Source organism: Ambystoma mexicanum, chromosome 11 (genome assembly GCF_040938575.1).
Source record: "Ambystoma mexicanum isolate Mex_15411 chromosome 11, UKY_AmexF1_1, whole genome shotgun sequence".
In the NCBI taxonomy this organism is placed as follows: Eukaryota; Metazoa; Chordata; class Amphibia; order Caudata; family Ambystomatidae; genus Ambystoma; species Ambystoma mexicanum.
The window spans coordinates 1,294,091,261-1,294,114,781 of NC_090934.1; the positions used below are offsets into that span (position 1 = coordinate 1,294,091,261).

Here is a 23,521-nt window from a genome sequence, read left to right on the forward strand (position 1 = left end):
ATATATTTTTTCGGTACCGCACACAAGGATTGTTTTTCTGGGGGTGTTTGTTGAATATACCAAGGGTGTGGGGGCTAGGGGGGTAAACGAGGGAGTTGAAATTGTATGGTTTGTTATAATGACCTGGGTGTCCTTTGTTTTCTCTTTTGTTATGTGGAAACATTAATACAAATTTAATTTAAAAATAACCCTACTTTGCCAAAGTTTTGGATGTGGCTCCCTCCGTGGATCTCTGAACACATCTGAAGAATGGCACGCACATGTATAGATGCCACTTAATGAAATGTAAATTGTGTGGTGTATGAGAATTAAGTTGCAAAATGCAACGGAAGGCTTAAAATGTCTGCTAAGCATAATGCTCTTTGCTTTGACATTTTTAAAAGTAATTGTTGGAGTAGGATATGTTGAACATATTGTGAGCAGGTTAAGCTGACCTTTGAGAAGGTGCATGAACTCTTCCCAAATGTAGATTTCCTTACGAAAAATAACTGTTAGAGATTTGGGGAAAGGTTTTCAGGTGGACGGTTAAAACCAATGCATATCTTGATATATGGGCATTGGAACTCCAGTATTGATTGTTGTAAGGACTTAACCTGTAAAAGTTAGCTTTAATATTAAAGTATGATAATGAAGCCTAAGCTGTACTGTGCTTCTATTAAATATAATTCAGATTGTCATTACATGTTATATTATGTTTGTTGCATTTGAATACTGTATTAATGTTTTGAAGAATAACCATGCTCTTTTCACTTTTGTTCACTTTGACGTTATTAATAGGTAAACATTTGCTGTTTTATAATTATAGAATTCTGATTTTTTATATCAGATGGACTTACTGCAGGAATTCTATGAAACAACACTGGAAGCTTTAAAAGATGCAAAGAATGATAGGTTATGGTTTAAGACGAACACAAAGGTAAAGCTTGCTGGTAAATTGCTTGGTTCTTTAGATGTTTGCCTGCTTCAAAATAAGTTTTCCATGTTCTCTAATTAAGCAAATCAAATACAGGGAGCACTCTTCAGATCATGTCCTTCTCACAAACGTGTATAATGCCTGCACTGAGTTTTGTGATGCATCTGTTTTAAATGTTTTGCTGTTTTAAATGGCCCGCTGTTAAATTGTAAGTATTCATTTAATTAACTGCGGCACCTTCACACACGATGTGTCAAGTGCATGATTTACATGTTTCAGTTTTTATTTACTGTCAACTGTATAGAACGTTTATTCTAAGCATTGCACAGTCTAATTGCTATGCATTACTACAAAAAACGAATTCAAACTATGCAGATGAAGTATGTTCAATAGGAAAGTAAACTAGCAGGTACGCTTGGAAAAAGATTGTAGAATGAATGTTTAGATGTATTAAATGTATGAAAACATTTGAAGGAAACCTAGAGCAGTCTGAAGAGCATGCTAAAGTTTAGGGGACAACAGTCGAAAGGATGAAGCACATAGGACAGAACTTCAGAAAGCTTAAGTGGAAGCCAGTAGAGCCCAGGGGGTCGGGAGAGAGATTAACAGAATAGCCAAGCCCAAATAAAATGTGAATAATAGAATGCAGGATACATTCGAGCATAGTTTGTGTGATCAACTTAAAGAGAACAGCTGTAGTTCAGATGAGACAAAGCTCAAGCTTGAAGTAAAAGATGCGCATTCGAAAAAAAGGCATCAAGAATCAATTTTCTATATTGCACAGCTAAGAACAACATAAGTAACTAATGAAATGTGTTCATGAAAAGACAGCACAGCACGGCATTGAACATAAAACACAAGCCACAAGCAAAAGAGAATGGAGTAATACATCCTGACTCTTGGAAGATGGTAATCATGATTCCAGTGTGTTAGAGAACTCTATACCTCCAAAAAGCTACTGCTTAATATCTTTGGTGGACACAGCTTTCAAACTCCTAGGAAAAATAATCCTTCCTGCGCTAGTAGATTAGTTCTCAGCAAATAATGTGGTGGCCCCATTCAACTATGGTTTGGAAAAAGGGTTAGGGACATTAGAGCAAACCCATATCTGTATTTAATTGTGGCAAGTCAAGAGGACTTTCTCGGCTAATATAACAGAAATGCAGAACATTGTATGGAAAATGGGGGTTCTTAATTAACTATTGACAGCACTGTTGACTCACGGGATGTAAGGCAAGGTTGTGTAATGGTTCCGCTTCTTTTTAGTGTCTTTACTAATCTAAAAATTAACTATCTAATCTCTGAAAGGTGTACCAATTTATGGTAATTTGCATATCCCAATCCTCATTTGCACAGATCACTCTGCTAATTGCACAGACTCTATGAGAATTTCAAAGGTTAATTTTGCTACACTAGATTACTAGAATGAATTGGAATTGAAGATCAATGTGCAGATCTCTGCTTTTATGGACTTTGGGCTTATTTCCATACTTAGTGTCACCTATGATCTTCTGGGTGTTACATTCTGCGATTAACCTACTGCACTTAAACGCATAAAGACATTGGTTACAAAAAACAGGAGGGTCTGCTTAGCAGGCAGCCCTTTTGTAGCCGAACTACCTGCATCAAAAATAGTAAGGTTTTCACACCCTCGTAAATGCATCTTATCACAAAGTCCTAAATATCCATAAACATAATGACCACCAAATAAGGTCAGTTTTCAGTGTTCATCAACAAATTATTCAATACTCAATATCCATGTGTGAAAGTATCTATTTTTTTTATTTAATGACTTAGTTTATTACAAACCTTTCCTTATTTCTCATCAAGTTAGAAAAATACAAAACTTCATTTCAATCACTTAAGTGTTTTAACGTCTAGATTGCCATCCAAAACTGTACGACTCTGAAAATTAGGGACTTTTGTCCTCCAATTATCAAAGAAGTCCATCTTTCCTCTCTAGTGGTGTGGCGTCCTTTGGAAGCGTATCTCTGGATTTTGTTCTTACATGTGTGATGGCCTCACAATCAATTAAGAGATGGTATAATGTTTCTTGATGCAAGCAATCTTTACAGGATTGACCGGTCTTTAAAGCCCATTCAGTTGTTTCGTCTGCGCGAACACCTCCCTCGTAGGTAGCAGATTTAGCCTAAATCTTAAGAAGAGAGCTCAAATTTTTTCCATGGAAATTGCTGCAGACAGATGGGTAGTTGATTCAATGCTTGATTTTCCTCTGGGCAGTTAATTGAGAGTTTGTATTGCAGTTTTGTTTCCTGCGTTTGTCATTCCATTGGATTTGCTTCTTTATTAACATGGGATTATGCTTCAAGGTTTCCATTGAGCATCCTAAGGCTTCAATCAATTGGATACATTTCAGTTTCCAGTTGTTCAGTATCACATTTTGGCTGGTATTCTGGATTGATCTCAATATGTCCATTGGTGGAACTGTTTTGTCTGCAATGGTTTTATGAAAGAGGTCAAGTGATTTCCAGAGTACCAATGAATGCATCGATTGAGCAGCTATTTGATATCTAATCCATGATACTGGAAAAGATTGAGGCAAAGGGAGAACTTTCCTCTAGAAGAAGCCTTTTAGCAGGTCCCAAATCCGCCATGTAAATTGAGTTGCATCTGCACCAAATGTCACTATTTGGGCTACTTTGTTGATAGGTCAGCACTGGGTGCAGTGACAATTTCCCATATTTTTTGGTGCAGAATGAGAGCTTGTTGGTTCAAGGAATTCACTTTCACTCTTAAAGCTGACTCCCATTCGTTTTCACTGATGCTTGAATTTAACCAGACTCCTAGGTATTTTATCGTCTGGACCAAAACCAGCTTATTACATCCCAAAAACGGGGAGCTGTTTCGTTTGCTAGATCCCTGTTGGTTGAAAAAGGTAATTTTTTGAGTCTTCGCAGTATTTATGATGAGACCGTTTTCTTTGATGTAGATAGTCCAAGCATTCAGTCGCCTTTTGAAGTCCAACATGGGTCTTGTCTAGAAGGACTAGGTCGTACGCACAGACATCCATGGCACCGCAGTACCATTCAGAGGCTCTTCTTTCTGGGTAGCCACTATATCAGAGATGTACATTTTGAATAAGCTTGCCGCTAGAGGGCAACCCTGTTTCAGACCATTCCATGTGTCAATTTTCTTTGCAGTGGCCCCCACGGCCGACAGCCTCATCTGGACCGAATTATTTGAATAGAGGGCCCGATTAGCATCTGATAAATCAGGAGGGCATTTCCAATTCTGTACTTTATTCCATAACTTGCCTCGGTCTACGCTGTCGAATGCCTGCTTCATATCAATAAAAATGCATCCTTTTTGGTTTTAGATTTCATCGCCTCTAGCTTTAGCGGGTTTAATACCATGAGGTCAACATTAGTATCAACTCCCTTAACAAACCTGGTTTGTCTGGGGTCTCTTCTGTTATTTTGTATCAACGACGTGGTTAGATGCTGCAGTAACATGACGCAAAGAATTTCCCCAGCGTGTCTAATAAGGCTATTGAGTGATAGTTGGTAGGAATCGACCTGTCTCCTTGTTTAAATATTGGTATTAACACAGCATTTTCCAGGTCTTGGGAATCTGCTTGTTTTCCATGATTGCCTAAAACAAAGATTGACAGATCCCAAGCATCAGGATTTGCTTTTAGAATCATGTTGGTCGGTCCATCAGGGCTTGGAGCTCGCGAAGAGTTCAGTTTTTTAATTTGGGTCAGCACTTTATCTGTCTCACTCAATTTCCAATTTAGTTTAACTGGGGACTTCAGGTTGATCATTGTGGCTATGGCTTTTTGCATAGAGGAGCGTAAAGTGGGACACCATGCTGCTTCTGGCACAGCTGGAATTATTAACGCTGCCTGTTTATCCTGGCCATTCAAAAGGAACCACATGGCTCGAGTATTTCGGTTAGTTAGGGTTCCAAGCATACCTTCCGCATCCCACTGGAGTCGTTGGGCTTTGGACATGCGAAGCCAGTTCTTGTAACTTTGCTTGATACTTTTAGTTCCAATAGGTCGCTCTTCCTTTGGGTAGAATCTGTTTCCCCAATTCGGCTCAGTATCTTTTCCTTTCCTCGACAAGCTCTTGGTGTTAGGCATGATCATTGTCAGAGGTTATCTTTGCTGTTGTAGAGTCCTCAGTTCTCTATGGAAATAGAAGCCACTCATAATCTAGTCTCTCAACACCACCTATATAGCTGTTTAAAAAGTCTGTCATTACTGAGACATCTGTTTTAATTCAATTTGTTTTCCCCATTGGTTACATATAGAGTCAGTTATTTGTTAAGGTTTTTCTTTCTTGTGGTTTTTCCCAAGTGATTATCAACATACGATGATCACGCTTGATAGTAGGTATGATCTTCAGGGTATCCTATTGAGAAATCGGCTATACTGAAGCAAAGATCTAGTCCAAATAGGCCAGCGAGTTCCCTTTTTGCCAAGTGGGAATGGGTGGTATATCCTCAGAAGATGGAACTTGCCTGTAGTTCTTTTGTCCATGTTTTAGCCTTCTCAGGGAGTTTTCCTTTAGGAATCAAGACTCCTGGGATCTTAAATAAATGGATGTTCAGGTCTCCACACAGGATAAAGTCATAAAACGTATATCGGAGTTGGAGATCGTCAATGGCCTGGAGTAGAGTGTCAATGAAGAGAGTGTCATTGATCCTGGCAAGATTCCAATAGAAGTTGCAAATTGCTTATCCGTTATTCATTCTTTTGCTCTCAATGGAATCACTAATAACAGTTATCTGTATCAATGGATTGGGGTTCAGCACTTCTTGGACTTGCATGTTTGAGGAAGACTTTATTAAGGTCAGCAGACTAGAGGAGGGTCGACCAGAAGATCTCAAAAGAGCCGGGTTAAGATATGTGAGCTAGCCATCACATAAGGGTTGCTTTCGAAGCCAGGTCTCCTGCAGACAAATCATATCAAAATTGGGAAAATCCTCTTGTATTCCATGAGCATACCTTCCATGGTGAAGAAGAATTAGTTGTTCTTGGTTGGTAATTTGCCTGTGAGAATGCTAAGGTTGAGTCACTAGTGGTGCTTAGGTCTCTTGAGCCTGTCGGAGCCGTATGAGTCTCATGGTTCTCAATTCTTCTGAATGTCGTCGAATTTAATTGTCAAGCTTTGCATTTTTTTTCCCTTTCTCAGCTTCACTTTTTAGTTGGTTATTTTGGGAACAGTTCGATAGATTATTCTGCGGACGAGGAGCAAGCACCAAATGCTTAGCTGTTCCTTCAGACCTTTCTCCAACCCGCTTTGGGACCACTCGAAGCAGATTTTGATTAACATCAAATCCCAAAGGTAAGAAAGCGTCGCTATGATCCAAAGTTGCAGTATATGCCCATCTAGAGGAGAGATGTAGGATCACCCAATCTGTTCTTACTTCCTCAACAAATTGGACGATTTTAATGTCCTTTGAGTCAATGTTTTTTAATTTTGGCAGAAAATGAAGTAGCTTTAATATATTAGCCTGATTCAAGATCAAGCTGTCCGATCAGTCCATGCGTTCAATAACCAATATATGAGCCGTGGAGGATTGTCCCGGAAACTCCCAAAATCTTTTTTTTTTTCCCCATCCTATGCGGGGTATCCACACTCCCATGGGTAGATGCTTCCAATTCATCATCGGATATTTCCTTGCAAGATATCTCACGGTTCGGGACTAGATCAACTCTCTCTTCGTGGTCTTCGTCAGTCATGTCAACGGAGAGATTCAATAAATCTTTGCTCTAGTTCCTCATTGATAGATGCACTTCAATCTCGAATGTGGTTCTCTGGTTGTATAGGGGCTTTCTCGACATTCATATGTCTTGCCTTTTTTTGTTGGAGATGCAGTTATGTTCAGTGGAGGAACTTTTAGGTTTCGTGATCCATTGGATCTAGGTTTGGTGCACCTCGATTGATTTTTCGTTTTCCTCTGTGGATGTTTCTTAGGTATTCAATCTCCTATGGGTGTCATTGTTGGGTGCTTTTGGAAGATTGACAAAGGTTGTTTCGAGAGAGGAGCTTTTTGGGGGATCAAGGCGGGGGTTCTTTGGTGGGGAAAGTATATTTAGGTTCGATGACTGGTGACGCAGCACCTTGATCAGCAATGGAAAGCCTCCTTGCGTGTTCCTGCCAAAACATTACAAAGGGATTTAGGTGTGGGTTTTGTGAGCCATTTGAAAATGCAGAATTCCCTTTTCTCTAGCCATTCATTTATTGATTTGCTTATGTATGTTAGCATTAAAGTTTTGTGCCTAACTCACTTACTCATTAGCTGACGCAGCCTGAGGTTCTGCTGGATTCTTCTGATCAAAAGCAGAATTCTAGTTTGCCAGTGTTGTCAAATCGTCCAGCATCTGTGGTAGAAAAACAGACTTATACTGCACAGTCCCCCACCTAAATGCTCGACTGTTTCCTTCCTCTGTTTGAATGCAGACTTGTTTCTCATTGAGGCCAAAAATGTACATTAGTCTCATCTGTCCATAAAGCATTGCTCTAGAGGTAATGTGGATCATCTGTGTTTGCAGACTAACTTCAATCAGCATTAATGTTATTTGTATGCATCATAGATTTCTTTCCAGCTTCATCATGCAAACCGTTCTTGTTGGGCATTTTTCTGGTAGTCCTCACGTTAGGCAAGGCAAAAGTGGTCTGCAGGTCCTAGGATGCCCTCTAAGTTCTTTCCAGCTTCCTGGATCATTTGCCCAGTTTTTCTTGGAGAGCTTGTGGGAAGAGGTCCGAGGGGCATATGGTTTGCCTAAAGTACATGTCTTTTTGACTCATTCCTACACCACGTCTTGGTGGTTCCCACACCTTCTGTGCCTGATGATCGCTTGCGTACTCCTACGTCCTGTCCCCTTTCCTCCATACTGTATTGCCGTCCCTCGCTAGGGACAGGAGATGGAACCTTTTTCACCCGAAAAATCAACTTCCCCTTTAAATTTAGATGTGCGCAGTGGCACGGCCGTGGGAGCACGCGCTCCCCCAACTCTGCCCCCGCCGGTGCTACTCCTCAGGCCTCTTTCTGCGTCGATGGGAACGGACCGCTTTCGCCAGTGTTTCTGGGTTATGCCTCCGGCCTAGTAATTCCACGTGCTCTTCCCCGGAGAAGTAATTTTGTCTTCTTTTTTCTTGTCTTTATTCAGATACCTCTGACATCTGGCACTACACTCCTCCCTGGCACATGTCGACGTCAGCGGGCTTCAGCAGGTGTCCAGCCTGCGAAGGGCTCTTCCCAACTTCTGACCCCCATGATCTTTTCTTCCGCTGCCTTGGCCCCGACAACGGCTGGGAGGGTTGTACCGGTGTGACGGGCTCACACCACGCACTTGGAAGAACAGGCTAGCTCGGTGGAGGGAGCTCTTTGGAAGGTCACCTCCAAGAGGACTTGAAGGAATTCGTGAAGCACAAGTGCAAGCCCAAGGTGTAGGCTCCTTCCCCAGGAAGCACCCAAGCGGGAGGGACCTATCCGGTTCTAGTACCAACGCAGGTACTAAGGCTGCTTCAGCTACTTGGAGACCTACCAGTGACACAGCTGAGGGCACTCTGCCTACCAGACACCATACTGAGGTGCAGGGTAGGCCACAACCTCCACCGCCAAGGGTCCAGGAAGAGGCCGGGCCCAGCGCGGCAAGCGCCACGACACAGGCACATGGCATGTAGCCCGACCAAAGGGCCGCCTGGTCAGACAAAATGGCGCATCATCCGACACATCACCCTTCGGAGATCAGGTAGGGGAACGAGTTTCCAGGTGGCACTGGTCTTCACCGGGCACGTGGCCTACGGCATACCCTTCAGCATTGCAGGGCAGATAGACCCCACATGCAACAAGGCAGAGTGTGCCCAGGTCTCGCACCCTCACGGCCTGGCGCCCACGCCACCAAGCCCTCCACCGGCCTGTGAGGACAGGTTTTAAAAAAAAATTCCTGACTCTTAGGAGGTCTCCACAGATGGGCATCATCGTCAAGGATGTGATCAGGGACATGCTCCCTCCGGTCCTGCAGCTAGCACCCACGGCCACTCCGCCCTTGGTTCCAGCGCTTCCGGCTCCGATGCAGCCCCAGCTGCCCACGCCAGTTCCCACTACACCTGGCCCCATACCAGCTGCTGCAGCAGCCGCTGGCTCCTGTCAGTACACCACAGCCCCCGGCTCCCAGCACTCCTCCAGCTGCACCTGACCAACAGGAAACATTGGTGGACACGGATGTGGAGGAGAACCCCCCACACACCTTTGTCGGCCAAGGCCTTTCATGAGCGAAATTGCGTGCCTAGCAAATACTTGGGCCTTCCACAGCTTGAGTTGCAACAACCAGAGGCGGGGGTCTTGGCAGAGGTCCTCAGTGTACACCCGACGGCTATAACAGAATTCCAATGCAAAAGGAAGTGGTGGCGCTTGCCAAAAAAGGATGGCTTAAACCTCATTCGGCGCAGCCTACCAACAGGTGCCTCGACGCCATGTCAAGCATACAGTTTTCTGATAGATACCCTAGTAATCAATTAATTCTTTCCGGCTCCTCAAATGTTTGGGACCTCTGTGGACCCTGCTCACCAACACCCCAAGGCAATGCAGGAGAGCCAAAAATAAACTGAGAAGATCTCGCAGACGAAACCTTATAATCCTATCATTCAATATTAGGAACCAGAATAAAAGGTACTGAAGCAAATTCCATTTATTCCTCAGCCCTCCACTACATGAGACTAGTACTGCATTGGGTACATATGGCTCCATGCCCCAGCAAGTAACGGCACACTTTTATTTCAGCCCTCACAGTGCCTAGTCCCCTTTCTCTCCTCACCATGTAAGTGCCATTCGAGGGTCAACCCACCAGTTCCACAGGACTCTGTCTCTGACAACAGAGTCACATGTTTCTCATACCCCTGTCAGTATTACGTGTTACTTTGTTTTGCAAATTAGCAGCATGTTGTTAAGATTGTTCTATATAAGAAAAGGTATTAATGTCTTGAATCCTACATTGATATACACTTGTATCTGCCTCCCTCCACTTTCTAGGACTGAGGACCACTCGCCCTGAGTAAGGCTCAACTTGGATGCCACCAAACAGTTGGCAAGCCAAAGCGTGCATTTGGTGCCCATCCCGCTGAACAATTCAATATTAGCACTCAACAAGAATGTTTAGATCCACAAACATGCACGTTGGCAGATTAGTAACATGATCATACAGTGATCGTGAAATGTTAGACAACCAAATCAGGAGTACAGAAACAGGGATCCTGGTTTCTGTTTAAAAACAGTAAGGAAGTTTACTACATAGGAACAAGAGTGTTGTCAACTGTGACTTGATTCTTTGTAACCTGTATTTTTCTAAAAGAATTCCCTTGGAAATTACAAATCTTCCTTTTCCATTCTAATTATCTGTTTTTACATTCAATTTTGTGTGTGTGTGTGTGTATGTATATATATTTCTGAGGCTTGTGGAATATGCTTAGATCACATGCTGTGCATAGGCCGACATCTAGTGGAAGCTGCGGAGTATTACAGTTTGGTTTTCGAAACTCGAAAATGGGCGTCGACACAGGGCGTGCCAGTAATACTATCCCTAGTGTGACGTCCACTGTACCCAAGATCCCTCACGCGTCTAGGATCCTCAGAGTGTTTTTTTCCGCCATACTGGTCGGAAGCATTTTGCAGAGTTCCCTGGCCTTAGCCATACTTTTGCTAAAAATTTAAAAGATTAATCTATTCACATCCTTCCCCACCCCAACGTCGAACTTCGACACTCGACGCCGGCTGGAGAAGAAATCGACCGTCGGCTGCTGCACGACGGATTTGGGCCTCGGAAGGCCTCTGGCCTCGGCCCTGCAAGTAGGGAGAGTGGGGGGTGGTACATACTCTACACTCTTGGTATATAGGTACACCTTATACATTTCTTACACTTAACTGCCCGCTGCCTCATGGTGTATATGGAGGGTACCCCTTTTCGATTCTGCCCCAAGTGCAATTGCAAATACCCTTGGGTCGACAGGCACGCCACGTGCAATCTCTGCTTGCCGAGGGACCACCCCGAAGCGAACTGCAGAGCGTGTAGTAGGTTTAAACCTAAGACACTTAAGGACCGTTCGACGAAGCGTTGGGCCCACCACGCCAGGCAGGCGGCCATGGCAGCAGAGGGCGCCTTCAGCGATGGCAGCGACGCTGTACTTTCGGACGGCGAGGGCATTACGGCGTCGAAAGACAGCCGAGCGCTCAGAAGGTCGTCCGGCAGGGCGGCTATGGGGAAGACCCCCGGCGACACAAGCGCTTCACATACTACACACTCTAAACACACTAAGTCCAACCGAGACTCGACGACGTCGAGTTCTCGGAAAGAGGCACAAACAGAACGGTCCGATTCGGTTTCCTCTGGGCACTCTCGATCAAGATCGCCGCATGACTCCAGGCAATCATCCACTCTTGCCAAGAGTGCCTCGCTCCCTAGGCTAACAGAAGTTTGATCGTCGGAAGACGAAGACGACTTCCACCCCCAGGCCGCGCTCCAGGAGTCGGAGCCCGCAGTTAAAGCCAGCGAGGCCCCACGCTCGAAGGACAGGGACACCTCTCCCGATCCTCGACGCCAGGCGTCGAAAAACTCCGGAGCCACTAAGGGACAGGGAAAACATTTTTCAACGCACGGGGAGGGGGGGAAAACAGCAGAAGAAACTACCTGTGCATTCTTCCACACCTGTGAAACACTCCATTCCCCCTAAACAGACAGACAAGACCAGGTCTACTGATAGGTCTACAACAAGCAAAGCTGCTCAAGATAAATCCCATAGACTTGCTGAGAGTCATTCCCAGTTCCAGAAAATGGTCCAGTGAAGACATAGATAGGGTCATGTCAAGAATGTCTTCTGTGGCTGATTTTTATGATAAAAATCTAGAACATTTCCTCTCGTATGATCCACAAGGGGCCACACCCTCAGGCTCTACCTATCCTATCCCCTGAGTAAAAAGCCCCGGTTTGAAACTCCGATGAGGTCAGAACCCTTCGAGGTACAACCATACGCAAGACCATACTCACTGTATCAAGGAGAGGCTTCCTCTGGTGAGGACCAAGAATTTGGTATGATAGAGCAAACCGGGACGGGCTACTATGGGGATGATGAGGACCAGGAAGAAGAAGAAGAGGATGACCAGGAAACATACAGAGTAGATTCCCCGGTAGAGAACGAAGCCCCGGTTACCGACTCCCAGGTCGATAACCAACCCCTCCTAAATGAGGTTCTCGCTCGCGCAGCAGAACATTTCCACATTGACACCCACGGTGTCCAGGAGGAAAGGGACTTCGCAGAAGAGTTAGTGGGAGAAAGGAAGCCTGTTGCCCAGACCATCCCTATCCTTAAGTCCATTCAGCGGAGGATAGATCCGTCCCTGGTGAACCCGAACCTCACCAGAGCAGTCAATCCCAGAGTTGAAAAACTTTTCAGGGTGGCCCAGTCTGACCCTCTCTATATAAGAGGACATCTGAGGCCAGACTCCCTAGTTGTCACCAACACTTGTAAGAGGGCTGGGACACCCTTGTCATCGTCAGAAGCTCCTCCCGACAAGGAGAGCAAAAAACTATACGGTTTCGGCAGGAAAGTAGCCTCAACGTCCGCCTATTAAGCAAAGATTTCTAACTCCACCACCCTGTTGGCCAGCTACAACTGCCATCAGTGGGAAGAAGTCGCGGCACTCATAGCCTCTGCTCCTGAACCTTTAAAGGGCCAGTTAGCTCGGATTTCCGCAGAGGGTAGAGCCGTGTCTGGTTGCATTTTGAAAGCAACCTTCGACGCCGCGGACAACGCAGGCAGATTGATAGCAGAAGGCACTGTTCTCCAGCATGGGGTCTGGCATGGATTCACATGCTCATGAATATTCCCCGTCAGGCTGGGAATCCTCAGTAAAGAAAAAACCAGTATCAGTTTTGTTTCTGATCTGTCTTTCGTAGTAGTAACCAATCACTGATCTCTGCGTCATACTGACCACAGCCAATGACTGCCCTCTACCTAAGCCCCGCCTCTGGCTGCCATCTTCAGATTTTTACCGCACGTTCAAGTGTTGGGATCCTCGTGCTATTGCTCTCGAGCGTTAGTGCTATTTTTTCACGTTTTTTCTCAAAAACTTAGATTTTTCGGTCAAAAAGAGCCTCAAGCTCCACCGTTTCTAAATCCGATCAACGGGGACCCGTGTCGGATTCGTCTACGCCCCTCAAGGGTGAAGATTTCGTCGAGCCACGCTTTTGGAGGACTCCAGTAGTTTCTCAGGCCCATCTCGGACATGGCCCAGGAGAAGGGAAGCTCGACGCCCGGAAAGCTGTTCAGGGTCTGCCCTGGATGCCAGCTTCAGAATGTCTTTAAGGAGGACAAACACTTCTTTTGTCTTTACTGCCTACATGAGGACAAGACGCACATGGAGAAGGACTGTGCGTTTTGCGGCAATATGTCGGAGCGGACCATGAAGGACCGCCATCAACGTCTTGCCAACTGGCTGGAAGGGAAGAGCCCGTCAGGCGAGAAGAAGAAATCCGAGCGGTCTTCTAAGACCTTTGAGGACGCCCCAGCGACGGGGGTCCAACACAAGGCCAAGCACCGCGAGTCCGCTGGCACCAACGCTCTGGTTCGGGTAAGAGGAAGGCCGAGCACCCGGCGAAGCTCCTGGAGAGGCCCCGGTCGCGCTCGAAGGCCCCATCGGAGGGAGAGCGAGGCAGTGTCCCTACCCCCAAGGAGAAGGCGGTGAGCGCACCTAAGGTGGTGAAAGCCTTAATCCATCCGGCCAAGGCCTCTATCGAGACAGTCGTGGTGGCCCTGGCTCAGCCTGTGGAGGCTACACCAGTGGTGGCGACCTTGGGGCTCAGAGTCTCCCTGCCACCGCGGAGGGAGTCCTCTTTTATGTCCATCGACAGGACCCCCGTGAAACCTCCGACGGAGAAGAAAAAGGGGGGGCAGGAGGTCGTTGTGGATTCGGCCTCAACCTCTGAGGAAGAGCTGATCGAAGTCTTAAGCCACGGCGTTGGCGTGGAAGAAGACCAGCCCGTCGGGAGGGATCCCGATGTAGGAGACGACGATAACGTCGAGGGTGCCGACGGGGCCCCTGACCGCCAGTCGGACTCCCCTCAACCAGCGCCGCAAGACAACTCGGCGGCCATTTTGTTGGCTATACAGTCCTTATGCTCGGAGATAAGGACGAGACTGCCGTTACCACCAGCGGAGGAACCGCTCCCGACGGGGGACCCGGAGCCAGGCCCTTCTGGGAGCCCTCCCCCTAAGAGAAGAAGGATTCATCCTCCACCTCCTTTTCAGCCATCGCGCCCTGTTCAGCCCTCCTCCCCGTCCACGACTCGTGGGGATGATACGGGGACTGACACGGCCGCGACGGGTGCGGACAACGAGGTTTACGATGAGGATCTGCCGTCGTCACCTCCCACCCGGGCTTCCCCGCCCGACGAGATTGGATCGTTTCACTCCATGATCGCCAGGGCATCCGAGCTCTTCCAGCTCTGCCCGGAAGAGAAGAAGGAAGGTTTCCTTTATCAATGGCGCGAGGCCAAGAGGAAGGCGGTCCTCTCCGTGCCTCTACTGGACGATATTTGGGATGAGGGCCACGCCCTCCTCAAGAACCCATCCACGATGCCGGCTAGAAGGGATCGGTACGAGAAGAAGTACCAGGTCCCGGACGCGGCCCCCTTGTGCCTCCGGGCACAGCCGACCCCGGACTCCGTCGTCTCCGCGGCGGCCAGGAAGAAAGCTGGGGGGGGGTGCGGCCTCTACGTCGACTTCCCCGCTGGACGGCGAGGGAAAGAAATTGGATACGATGGGACGCAGGATCATCTCGTCTGTAGCGACGACGATTAAGGCAGCCAACGCATTGGCTATCGTAGCCCGCTACGACAGGGAGCTGTGGTACAAACTGGCCCCCCTGCTGGACTTCCTACCGGACGACAAGAGGGCGGATGCCCTAGAGATCTTGCAGGAAGGAGAGGTGGCGTCGGACCACGCCATTACGATTGCGACGGACATCGCTGACACTGGATTTCGCCAGTTGGGCAACGGCGTGTGCCTTAGGCGGTGTGGATGGCTCAAGGCTACTGACTTCCGTCAAGACGTGCAGACCAGAGTCTTGGACATGCCGTTCGATGGAAACAACCTGTTTGGTAAAACAGTGGACGATTCCCTTCAAGCCATCAAAGCAGACACGGAGACGGCCCGGGCTTTCGGGGTTCTCCAGCAACGGCGGCCGCCCTTTCGGAGCGGCGGAGGCAAACAGGGTGCCTCCAAAGGTTCCGAAGGCGGATTTTCCACCTACCGTCAAGCGGCCCGTTCGTCGTCGCAGGAAGCTTACAGGGGACGAGGCAAGTCAGGCGGACCCCGCCGTCGTTGTCAAGGAGGTCAAGGCGGCAAAGCCTCGTCGAAGCAGGACTGAACCGGCCATGGGGTCGGGCCCCCACCGAAGAACCCCGGTGGGAGGCCAGCTGGCGAGCTTCGTCGGCGTGTGGGAGTCCATCTTCACCGACCGTTGGGTGCTGGACGCCCTAGCCCAGGGTCACGCGCTCGAGTTTCAAAAAAGGTGCCCGCGCGTCCCCCCTGTGGCCAGGAAAGAACATCACGTCCCTCAACTTCTCTTAGAGGTAAAGGCGATGCTCAGGAAGGGCGCCATCGAGCTCGTCCCAAAGAGGCTTCGAGGCTCCGGAGTTTACTCAAGATACTTCCTCGTGAAGAAGAAGACGGGAGGATGGCGTCCCATCCTGGACCTACGACGACTGAACAAATTCATCAAGGCACAGAAGTTCCGGATGGTCACCCTGCAACACGTCCTGGGTCAGCTGGAGGAGGGCGATTTCCTGTCGTCGTTGGATTTGGAGGATGCCTACTTCCATATTCCCATCCTAAAGGGACACCGAAAGTTTCTCCGGTTCGTGGTCCAAAGGCGTCACTATCAGTTCAGAGCCCTTCCCTTCGGACTAAGGTCGGCACCCAGGGTGTTCACCAAGTGCCTCGCACCGGTGGCGGCGCAGCTGCGCCGAGAGGGGATCCACGTCTACCCCTACCTGGACGACTGGCTCATCCGAGCCAAGACGAGGGAGCTCGCCGTGGAGCACAAGGCAAGGACCGTCCAACTTCTCACGGGTCTGGGATTCTCCATAAACTACGCCAAGTCCCACCTGGTGCCCGCGCAAGACGCACTGTTTCTGGGAGCGAAGCTCGACACAGTGTCGCTTCTGGCCTCTCCGTCGGAGGAAAGGACGAGGGCCATTCTGGGCAAGGTGCAGCGGATGCTGGTTGCGTACTCGGCCAGAGTGAGGTCCATCAAGTCCCTCCTCGGAATGATGTCTTCTTGCATTTACCTCATCCCCCTCTGCAGGCTCCGGATGCGCCCGTTGCAGGAGTTCCTGGACGTGCGCTGGATCCAGACGACGGGCAGCTTCGAGGAGAGGATCACACTCGACGAGAGTTTCCGACGAGCGATCCGGTGGTGGGGCACCTGCGCACATCGGACGGTGGGCATGGACTTCCAGACCCCCGGCCACCAGGAGACAGTGACCACGGATGCCTCCCTGGAAGGGTGGGGAGCGCACACCGAAAATCTGCACGCGAGAGGCCTTTGGCTCCCGACGGAGAAGTCCCTCCATATCAACGTCCTAGAGCTCCGTGCAATGTTTTGGGCCCTCAGGTCCTTCCTTCCGTCCCTCAAGGGCAAGGTGGTGAGGATCTTCACCGACAACACCACCACCATGTTCTACATCAGGAAACAGGGCGGAACCAGGTCCCCAGCCCTGTCCAGGGAGGCGCAGGATCTGTGGCATTGGGCCGTCGCCCAAAGGATGTTTCTGGTGCCGTTTCATCTGGCAGGGATAAAAAAACACCATCGCCGACTCACTCAGCAGGGAGCTGCGCTCGTGCCACGAGTGGGAACTACGACAGGATCTAGTGGACCGCCTCTTCCGACGGTGGGGCACCCCCCAGATCGATCTGTTTGCGACGGCGACGAACTCCAAGTGCCGGAGGTTCGCCAGCAGGTTTCCCCAGCCGAGGAGCATGGGCGATGCTTTCTCGTTCCCCTGGGAGGGCCTGTTTCTATACGCGTTCCCTCCATTGCCATTGCTGATCCGGCTCATCAACCAGTTGAAGAGGTCACGGTGCAGGATGATCCTCGTCGCACCTGCGTGGCCGAGGCAGATATGGTTCCCGGACCTTCTGGAGTTGTCAGCGTCCCCGTCAATCAAGCTGGCAGTGGACGCGGATCTTCTCTCCGGGGAAGGAGGCACCCTCCTCCATCACGACCCGAAGTCGCTGAACTTGCAGGCCTGGCTCCTGCAGCGTTAGAGTTTGGAGGATACGACATACCGGCCGACTGCAGAGAGGTTCTTGCAAAGGCCAGGGCGTCCTCAACTCTTAAATGCTACGGACACAAATGGAAGAGGTTCTCTGTCTGGTGCCACGCACAGAAGATTAACCCTCTGCGGATTACGGCTCCCCAAGTACTGCCGTACCTACTGACGCTGGCCAAAGCTGGACTGGCGCACGCGTCCATCAAGATTCATCTTGCTGCGATCTCCCGATACACCAGAACCACGGGGCGGACGTCTTTGTGGTCTCATCGTCTGGTGAAAGAGTTCATGAAGGGACTGTTCAGATCGTTCCCGCTGGTGAAGGCTCCGGCCCCGGCGTGGGAGCTCAACGTGGTGCTGACCAGCTCATGGGACCTCCGTTCGAGCCTCTGCACTCGGCTCCGTTGAAGTTCTTGTCGTGGAAAACAGCGTTTCTTGTGGCCATCACCTCTGCACGACGGGTGGGAGAGATCCGGGCCCTTTCCTGCAAGGCCCCGTACTTGACTTTTCACGAGACGAGGGTAGTGCTCAGGACGCACCCCTCCTTCATGCCCAAGGTGCCGTCGGACTTCCACCTCAACGAACCCTTCGTGTTTCCTGTTTTCTTCCCGTCGCCTTCGTCGCCGGCTGAAAGGACTTTGCACTCACTGGATGTGGCTAGAGCGCTGAAGTTCTACGTGGACCGCACGAAGGGTTTTCGGAAGACGTCACAACTCTTTGTGAACTTTGGACCTGTCAATCAGGGGAAGGCTCTCTCGAAGGCTTCCATTTCCAGATGGCTCTCCGGCTGTATCATGTACTGTCATCGGTTGGCAAACCGACCCCTGCCTGGCCGTCCGAGAGCCCATTCCACCAGAGCGATCGCAGCTACCACAGCGTTCCTATCTGGTGTGCCCTTGCTGGATATCTGCAGGGCTGCTACGTGGAGGTCGACGCACACCTTCACGAAATTCTACTGCGTCGATCGGGATTCCAGGGAGGAGTCCAGGGTCGGCCAAGCAGTGCTGCGCAATCTGTTCGCCTAAGGTGAGCCTGGTGAGGAGGTAAGATTTGCTTAATATTGAGTTTGATGTGATGCTTAATGTTGAGCCTTTGCCACCTCCCGTGGTTGTGCATGTGTGTACTGCTATGTATTCTTTATTCATGAGCATGTTAATCCATGCCAGACCCCATGCTGGAGAAGGAACAAGTTACTTACCTGTGACTGTTGTTCTCCAGCATGGGTCTGGCATGGATTCACATGCGAACCCTCCTGCCTACCCCTCTCCGGCTCTTCACTTGGTCATACTGCCACTTCACGTGCTACCAAATCTGAATATGGCTGCCAGAGGATGGGCTTAGGTAGAGGGCAGTCATTGGCTGTGGTCAGTATGACACAGAGATCAGTGATTGGTTACTACTACGAAAGACAGATCAGAAACTAAACTGATACTGTTTTTTCTTTACCGAGGATTCCCTGCCTGACGGGGAATATTTATGAGCATGTGAATCCATGCCAGACCCATGCTGGAGAACAACAGTTACAGGTAAGTAACTTGTTCCTTATTAAAAGACATGCGTGGTTACGGCAGTCTGGTTGTAAAGCAGAAACCTAGGCATCATTGTTGGACAAACCGGTGGAAACCGATCTGTTTGGTAAGGCGGTCGAAGACGCATTGAAAAATGCCAAGGACGAATACGAGACACTCAAGTCCCTTGGCCAGTTAACCAATAAACCCCCTAACCAGAGAGGGAATAGTAATTTTCGTGGCCCACGCGGCCAAAATTCCCAGAGAGGATCTAACTATTCCCAGGGGCAGGGTACACAGTGGAACAACAACCTACCCAGGGTTACGGCAGGGGTAATGGGAGAGGTCATGGCAAAGGCAGAGGCAGCCCCAGCAAGGGAGGCGGCACGCCTCCACCAAAGCAGTGACGCTCAGTTCAGGGTCCCTTCTCACGCAAACCCAGTGGGGGGACGCGTTTCAAACTTCACCCAGGCTTGGGAAGGGATCACATCAGACAGGTGGGTGCTGTCAACAGTATCCACAGGATATTGTATAGAGCTACTGCAGCGTCCCCGGAACCATCCTCCACGACAAAGAGTACACTCCTTAGAACATCAGAAGATTCTCCTCGAGGAGATCGCCATTCTGCTACAAAAGGACGCGATGGAACTCGTCCCGGGACACCAGGTAAACAAGGGGATTTATTCAACTTACTTCCTTGTGCCAAAGAAAGACTTGACAATGCGCCCAGTATTGGACTTACGGCCTGCCAACAAGTATGTCAAGCCCCAAAAATAAAATTTCGTATGACCAAGCTACAAGAGGTAATCCCCCTCCTAAAAAAGGGGGATTACATGGCAACCTTGGATATGAAAGATGCTTATTTTCATATTTCCATGTTCCCAGCGCACAGAGTACTTGCGCTTCAAGGTGGACAGTCGACACTACCAATTCAAGGTACTGCCCTTCGGGATAGCTTCAGCACCAAGGGTTTTCACCAAGGTACTGGCGGTGGCGGCTGCACACCTACGCAGGGAGGCAATCCCGGTGTACCCTTATCTGGACAACTGGCTCATAACGGGGGAAACCCCAGGAATTTGCAGGACAAACATTCAAAGGACTATCGACCTCCTCCACGAGTTAGGCTTCTCAATCAACGAGAAGAAGTCAAGCCTGGTGCCAAGCACCTCCAAAACAATTCCTAGGAGCAATCCTGGATACCCAAGAGGGGTTGACCTTTCCTTCAGAAGAAAGAATTCGGAATATACTACTGCAAATTCCGCATTATTAGTCCGGTCAACAAATAACGGTACGCAAAGCAATGAGTTTACTGGGCATGATGGCGTCATGTATTTACCTGGTCTCCCACGCGCGCCTGCGCATGCGTCCCATGCAGGAATGGTTGGCGAAACAGTGGTCTCAGGCAAGTGGTCAGTGGGACGATCTAGTGGTCGTTTCGCCAACACTGGTACAAAGCCTTCACTGGTGGACAAGAGAAAATCTTGCACAGGGGAAACCCTTTACGATCCCGAAGTACAGGCAGTAGTCACTACAGATGCATGTCTGACTGGGTGGGGAGCTCACCATCTCCACCACACAGCTCAGGGTCTCTGGTCTCGCTCAGTGGCCAAGAACCACATCAACCTGCTAGAGCTTCTGGCAGTATTCAGAGCGCTTCAGGCATTCGAGCCCCACCTACTAAACCTGTCAGTGCAAATCCGGACGGACAGCACAACAGCCATGTTCTACCTGAACAAGCAAGGAGGGACTCGCTCACCAAATCTGTCCAAGCTTGCCCAGAAAATCTGGATATGGGCACTCAGAGGGAACATCTTCCTGTCATCACAACATGTTCTAGGGGAGCTCAATTCCCTAGTGGATGCTCTGAGCAGAGACTCCCTCCCAGAGGAACACGAATGGGTTCTACACAGAGAGGTCGTGGAAGATATCTTCTCTCAGTGGGGTTTCCCCACTATAGACTTATTCGCCACAAACGAAAACAGACAATGCCTAGGATTTGTATCCAGGTTCTCCCAACCAGACTCCCAGGGGAACGCCCTGTGGATGAACTGGTCAGGGATGTTTGCGTACACTTTTCCACCAACTCCTCTCATCAGGAAAGTGGTGAACAAGATGAACAGGGAATCGATGACGCTTGTCCTAGTTGCTCCCATGTGGGCAAGACAACCGTGGTTCCCACACCTACGCAGGATGGCTGTGTGCGAGCCCATCAAATTTCCATCCTGGTACAACCTACTGTCCCAGCACCAAGGTCAAACAGTGCACCAGCAACCCAACTCAATGAACCTGGCAGCATGGCTCCTGAGGTCATAGAGTTTGGACGTTTCAATTTGCCACAGAGGTGTATGGACATCCTAAAGGAATCTAGGAAACCAAACACAAGGCACTGTTACTTTGACAAGTGGAAGAGGTCCGTTATCTGGTGCCAGAGTAGACAAATCAACCCGGTGGATTGCACTCCTTCCACTATTGTTACATACATGCTCCACCTGCTAGATGCAGGATTGGTTTTTAACTCACTGAAAGTACACCTGGCAGCCCTGTCGGCTTACACCACTTCCCATAGCAAGGTTTTGTGGTGGAAAGTACCAGTAGTTAAAGCCTTCATGGAAGGAGTAAAGAGACTTCACCCTCCTATTTCAAACCCACCACCAGGGTGGGACCTTAATGTGGTGCTAGCCAAGCTCATGGGCCCCCCTTTCGAACCCATGCATAAAAGCAGTCTCAAACACCTGACTTATAAAACAGCCTTCTTAGTAGCTATTACTTCTATAAGAAGGGTCAGTGAAATTCAGGCTCTGTCAGTGCAGGATCCCTTCTTTAAAGTCCATAAAGACAAACTGGTTTTACGCACACACCCTAGGTTCTCACCTAAATTTATATCAGAATTCCATGTAAACCTGTCCATCGAGCTTCCGGCTTTCTTTCAGGACCCGCAAAGCTCGGCTGAGGTGAAACTACACACCCTAGATATGCGTAGGGCGGTCCTCTACTATGTAAATAAAACCAGACCGCTAAGAAAAACAGATCAACTGTTTGTCTCCGTAGCTACAGGCAGAGAGGGGGATCGCGTCTCTAAAGGTGCCATCTCAAAGTGGATTATTAACTGTATCCAGCTGTGTTACTCACTCCCTGAAAGAACTCTGCCTTTCACGCCAAGAGCCCACTCTACTAGAGGCATTGGGGCCACTCTGGCTTTCATTGCAAATGTACCCCTTGACACCATTTGCAGAGCAGCTACTTGGAGCTCTATTCACATTTTTACTCAGCATTACTGCATTGACACCCATTCCAAGGCAGGTACACAAGTGGGACACGGTTCTAAGACATTTATTTGCTCATGACCCTTCTCACATCCCACCTCCTTCAGGTACTGCTCGCTAATATATGCAAAGCATGTGATCTAAGCAGATTCCACAAGCCTCAGAAGGGATACATTACTCACCGTAATCGTATTTCTGATGCTTGTATCTGCTTAGATTCACATGTGACCCACCCTTCCTCCCCTCTGAGAGAAGACGTATGATTGCTTGTAGTATTACCTTTCTGTCTATCTGCTTGGATGATCTGTACTCGCGCTACTCCTCATGCCAGAAAAAATACAATCTGAGGATCCTAGACGCGTGAGGGATCTTGGGTACAGTGGACGTCACACTAGGGATAGTATTACTGGCACGCCCTGTGTCGACGCCCATTTTCGAATTTCGAAAAACAAACTAATACTCCGCAGCTTCCACTAGATGTCGGCCTATGCACAGCATGTGAATCTAGCAGATACAAGCATCAGAAATACGATTACGGTGAGTAATGTATTATATATATATATATATCCATTACATTTTTTGATCAACCTAAGACATTTATACCTTTTCTTATATTTTGTGACCATTGTTGAGCACAGAATAATCTTTGATGAATTCTAATGAATAAGGACATACAATTAAGCTGTCCTAGTGCGGTTTCCATTTTCTTTTGTTTTAGATTCTACGCCAAGTACAGGCAGATGGAGGGGTTCCACTCTTGCTGTCGGCACATCCCCAGCCACACTCCTCGGTGATCGCTGCAGCCTCAATCTACTCCAAGCCACAATCGTCCTCACCTACTTCAGCCTTTGCACTCCTGGGTAAGGAGGTGAAGATCCTGGAAGCATATGGAAAGAAGATCTATTCCAACGCTTCACTTCATCTTCGTCAGTCCAATGCGGGACAGCAACTCTGTTGGCGGAAATTCACTTGCTTGTAGAGAGTCAAGCAGTGGAGGAAGTCCCAGTGCGGTCTGGGCTTCTGTTCATGGATTTTCGCCATACACGAGAAGAACCAGGCAGGCCTGAGTTCTGTTGGACCTTTCTACCCTGAATCTTTCCTTTCCTCGTCAAAAGTTTAAGATGGTTACCCCAGCGCTTATAGCAGAGACATTGTGCACAGGAGACTGGATGTGCATCCTAGATCTGAAGGATGCTTACCTACACGTCCCAATCTGGCAACCCCATCAGTCCTTTCTGATGTTCAGGATCATGGGTTTTCATTTCCAATACAAGGTTATACCTTTTTGGCCTCAATTCGGCCTCCACGTTCTTTACAAGACTTATGAACGCAGTGGCAGCCCTCCTCAGGGCACAAGGTCACCACATCTATCCAAACCTAAACGACTGGCTTGTCAGGGCAAGGTCTCCAGGAAGCAGGTCACCAGACTGCCTGCGCTCTCATGAATACTCTACATGAGTTGGAATTTTCCATCAATCTTAAGTCACTGCTGGAACCTACGCAGAATCTAATGTTCCTGGTCCTCATCTGGGATACG

General features: G+C 48.8%; 1 protein-coding gene across 2 annotated transcripts in view; it reads left to right on the plus strand.

Annotated features, from left to right (window-relative positions):
• The window catches only part of COPS2 (COP9 signalosome subunit 2), a 764,758-nt gene that overhangs the window by 429,494 nt on the left and 311,743 nt on the right, over window positions 1-23,521 (plus strand). Inside the window, exon 5 of one of the 2 annotated variants that reach the window (XM_069624784.1) lies at window positions 827-916. In XM_069624784.1, the coding sequence (XP_069480885.1) occupies window positions 827-916 (90 nt within the window). Of the gene's footprint in view, window positions 1-805; window positions 917-23,521 lie in introns of both variants that reach the window. The other variant, XM_069624783.1, reaches the window with a different exon arrangement.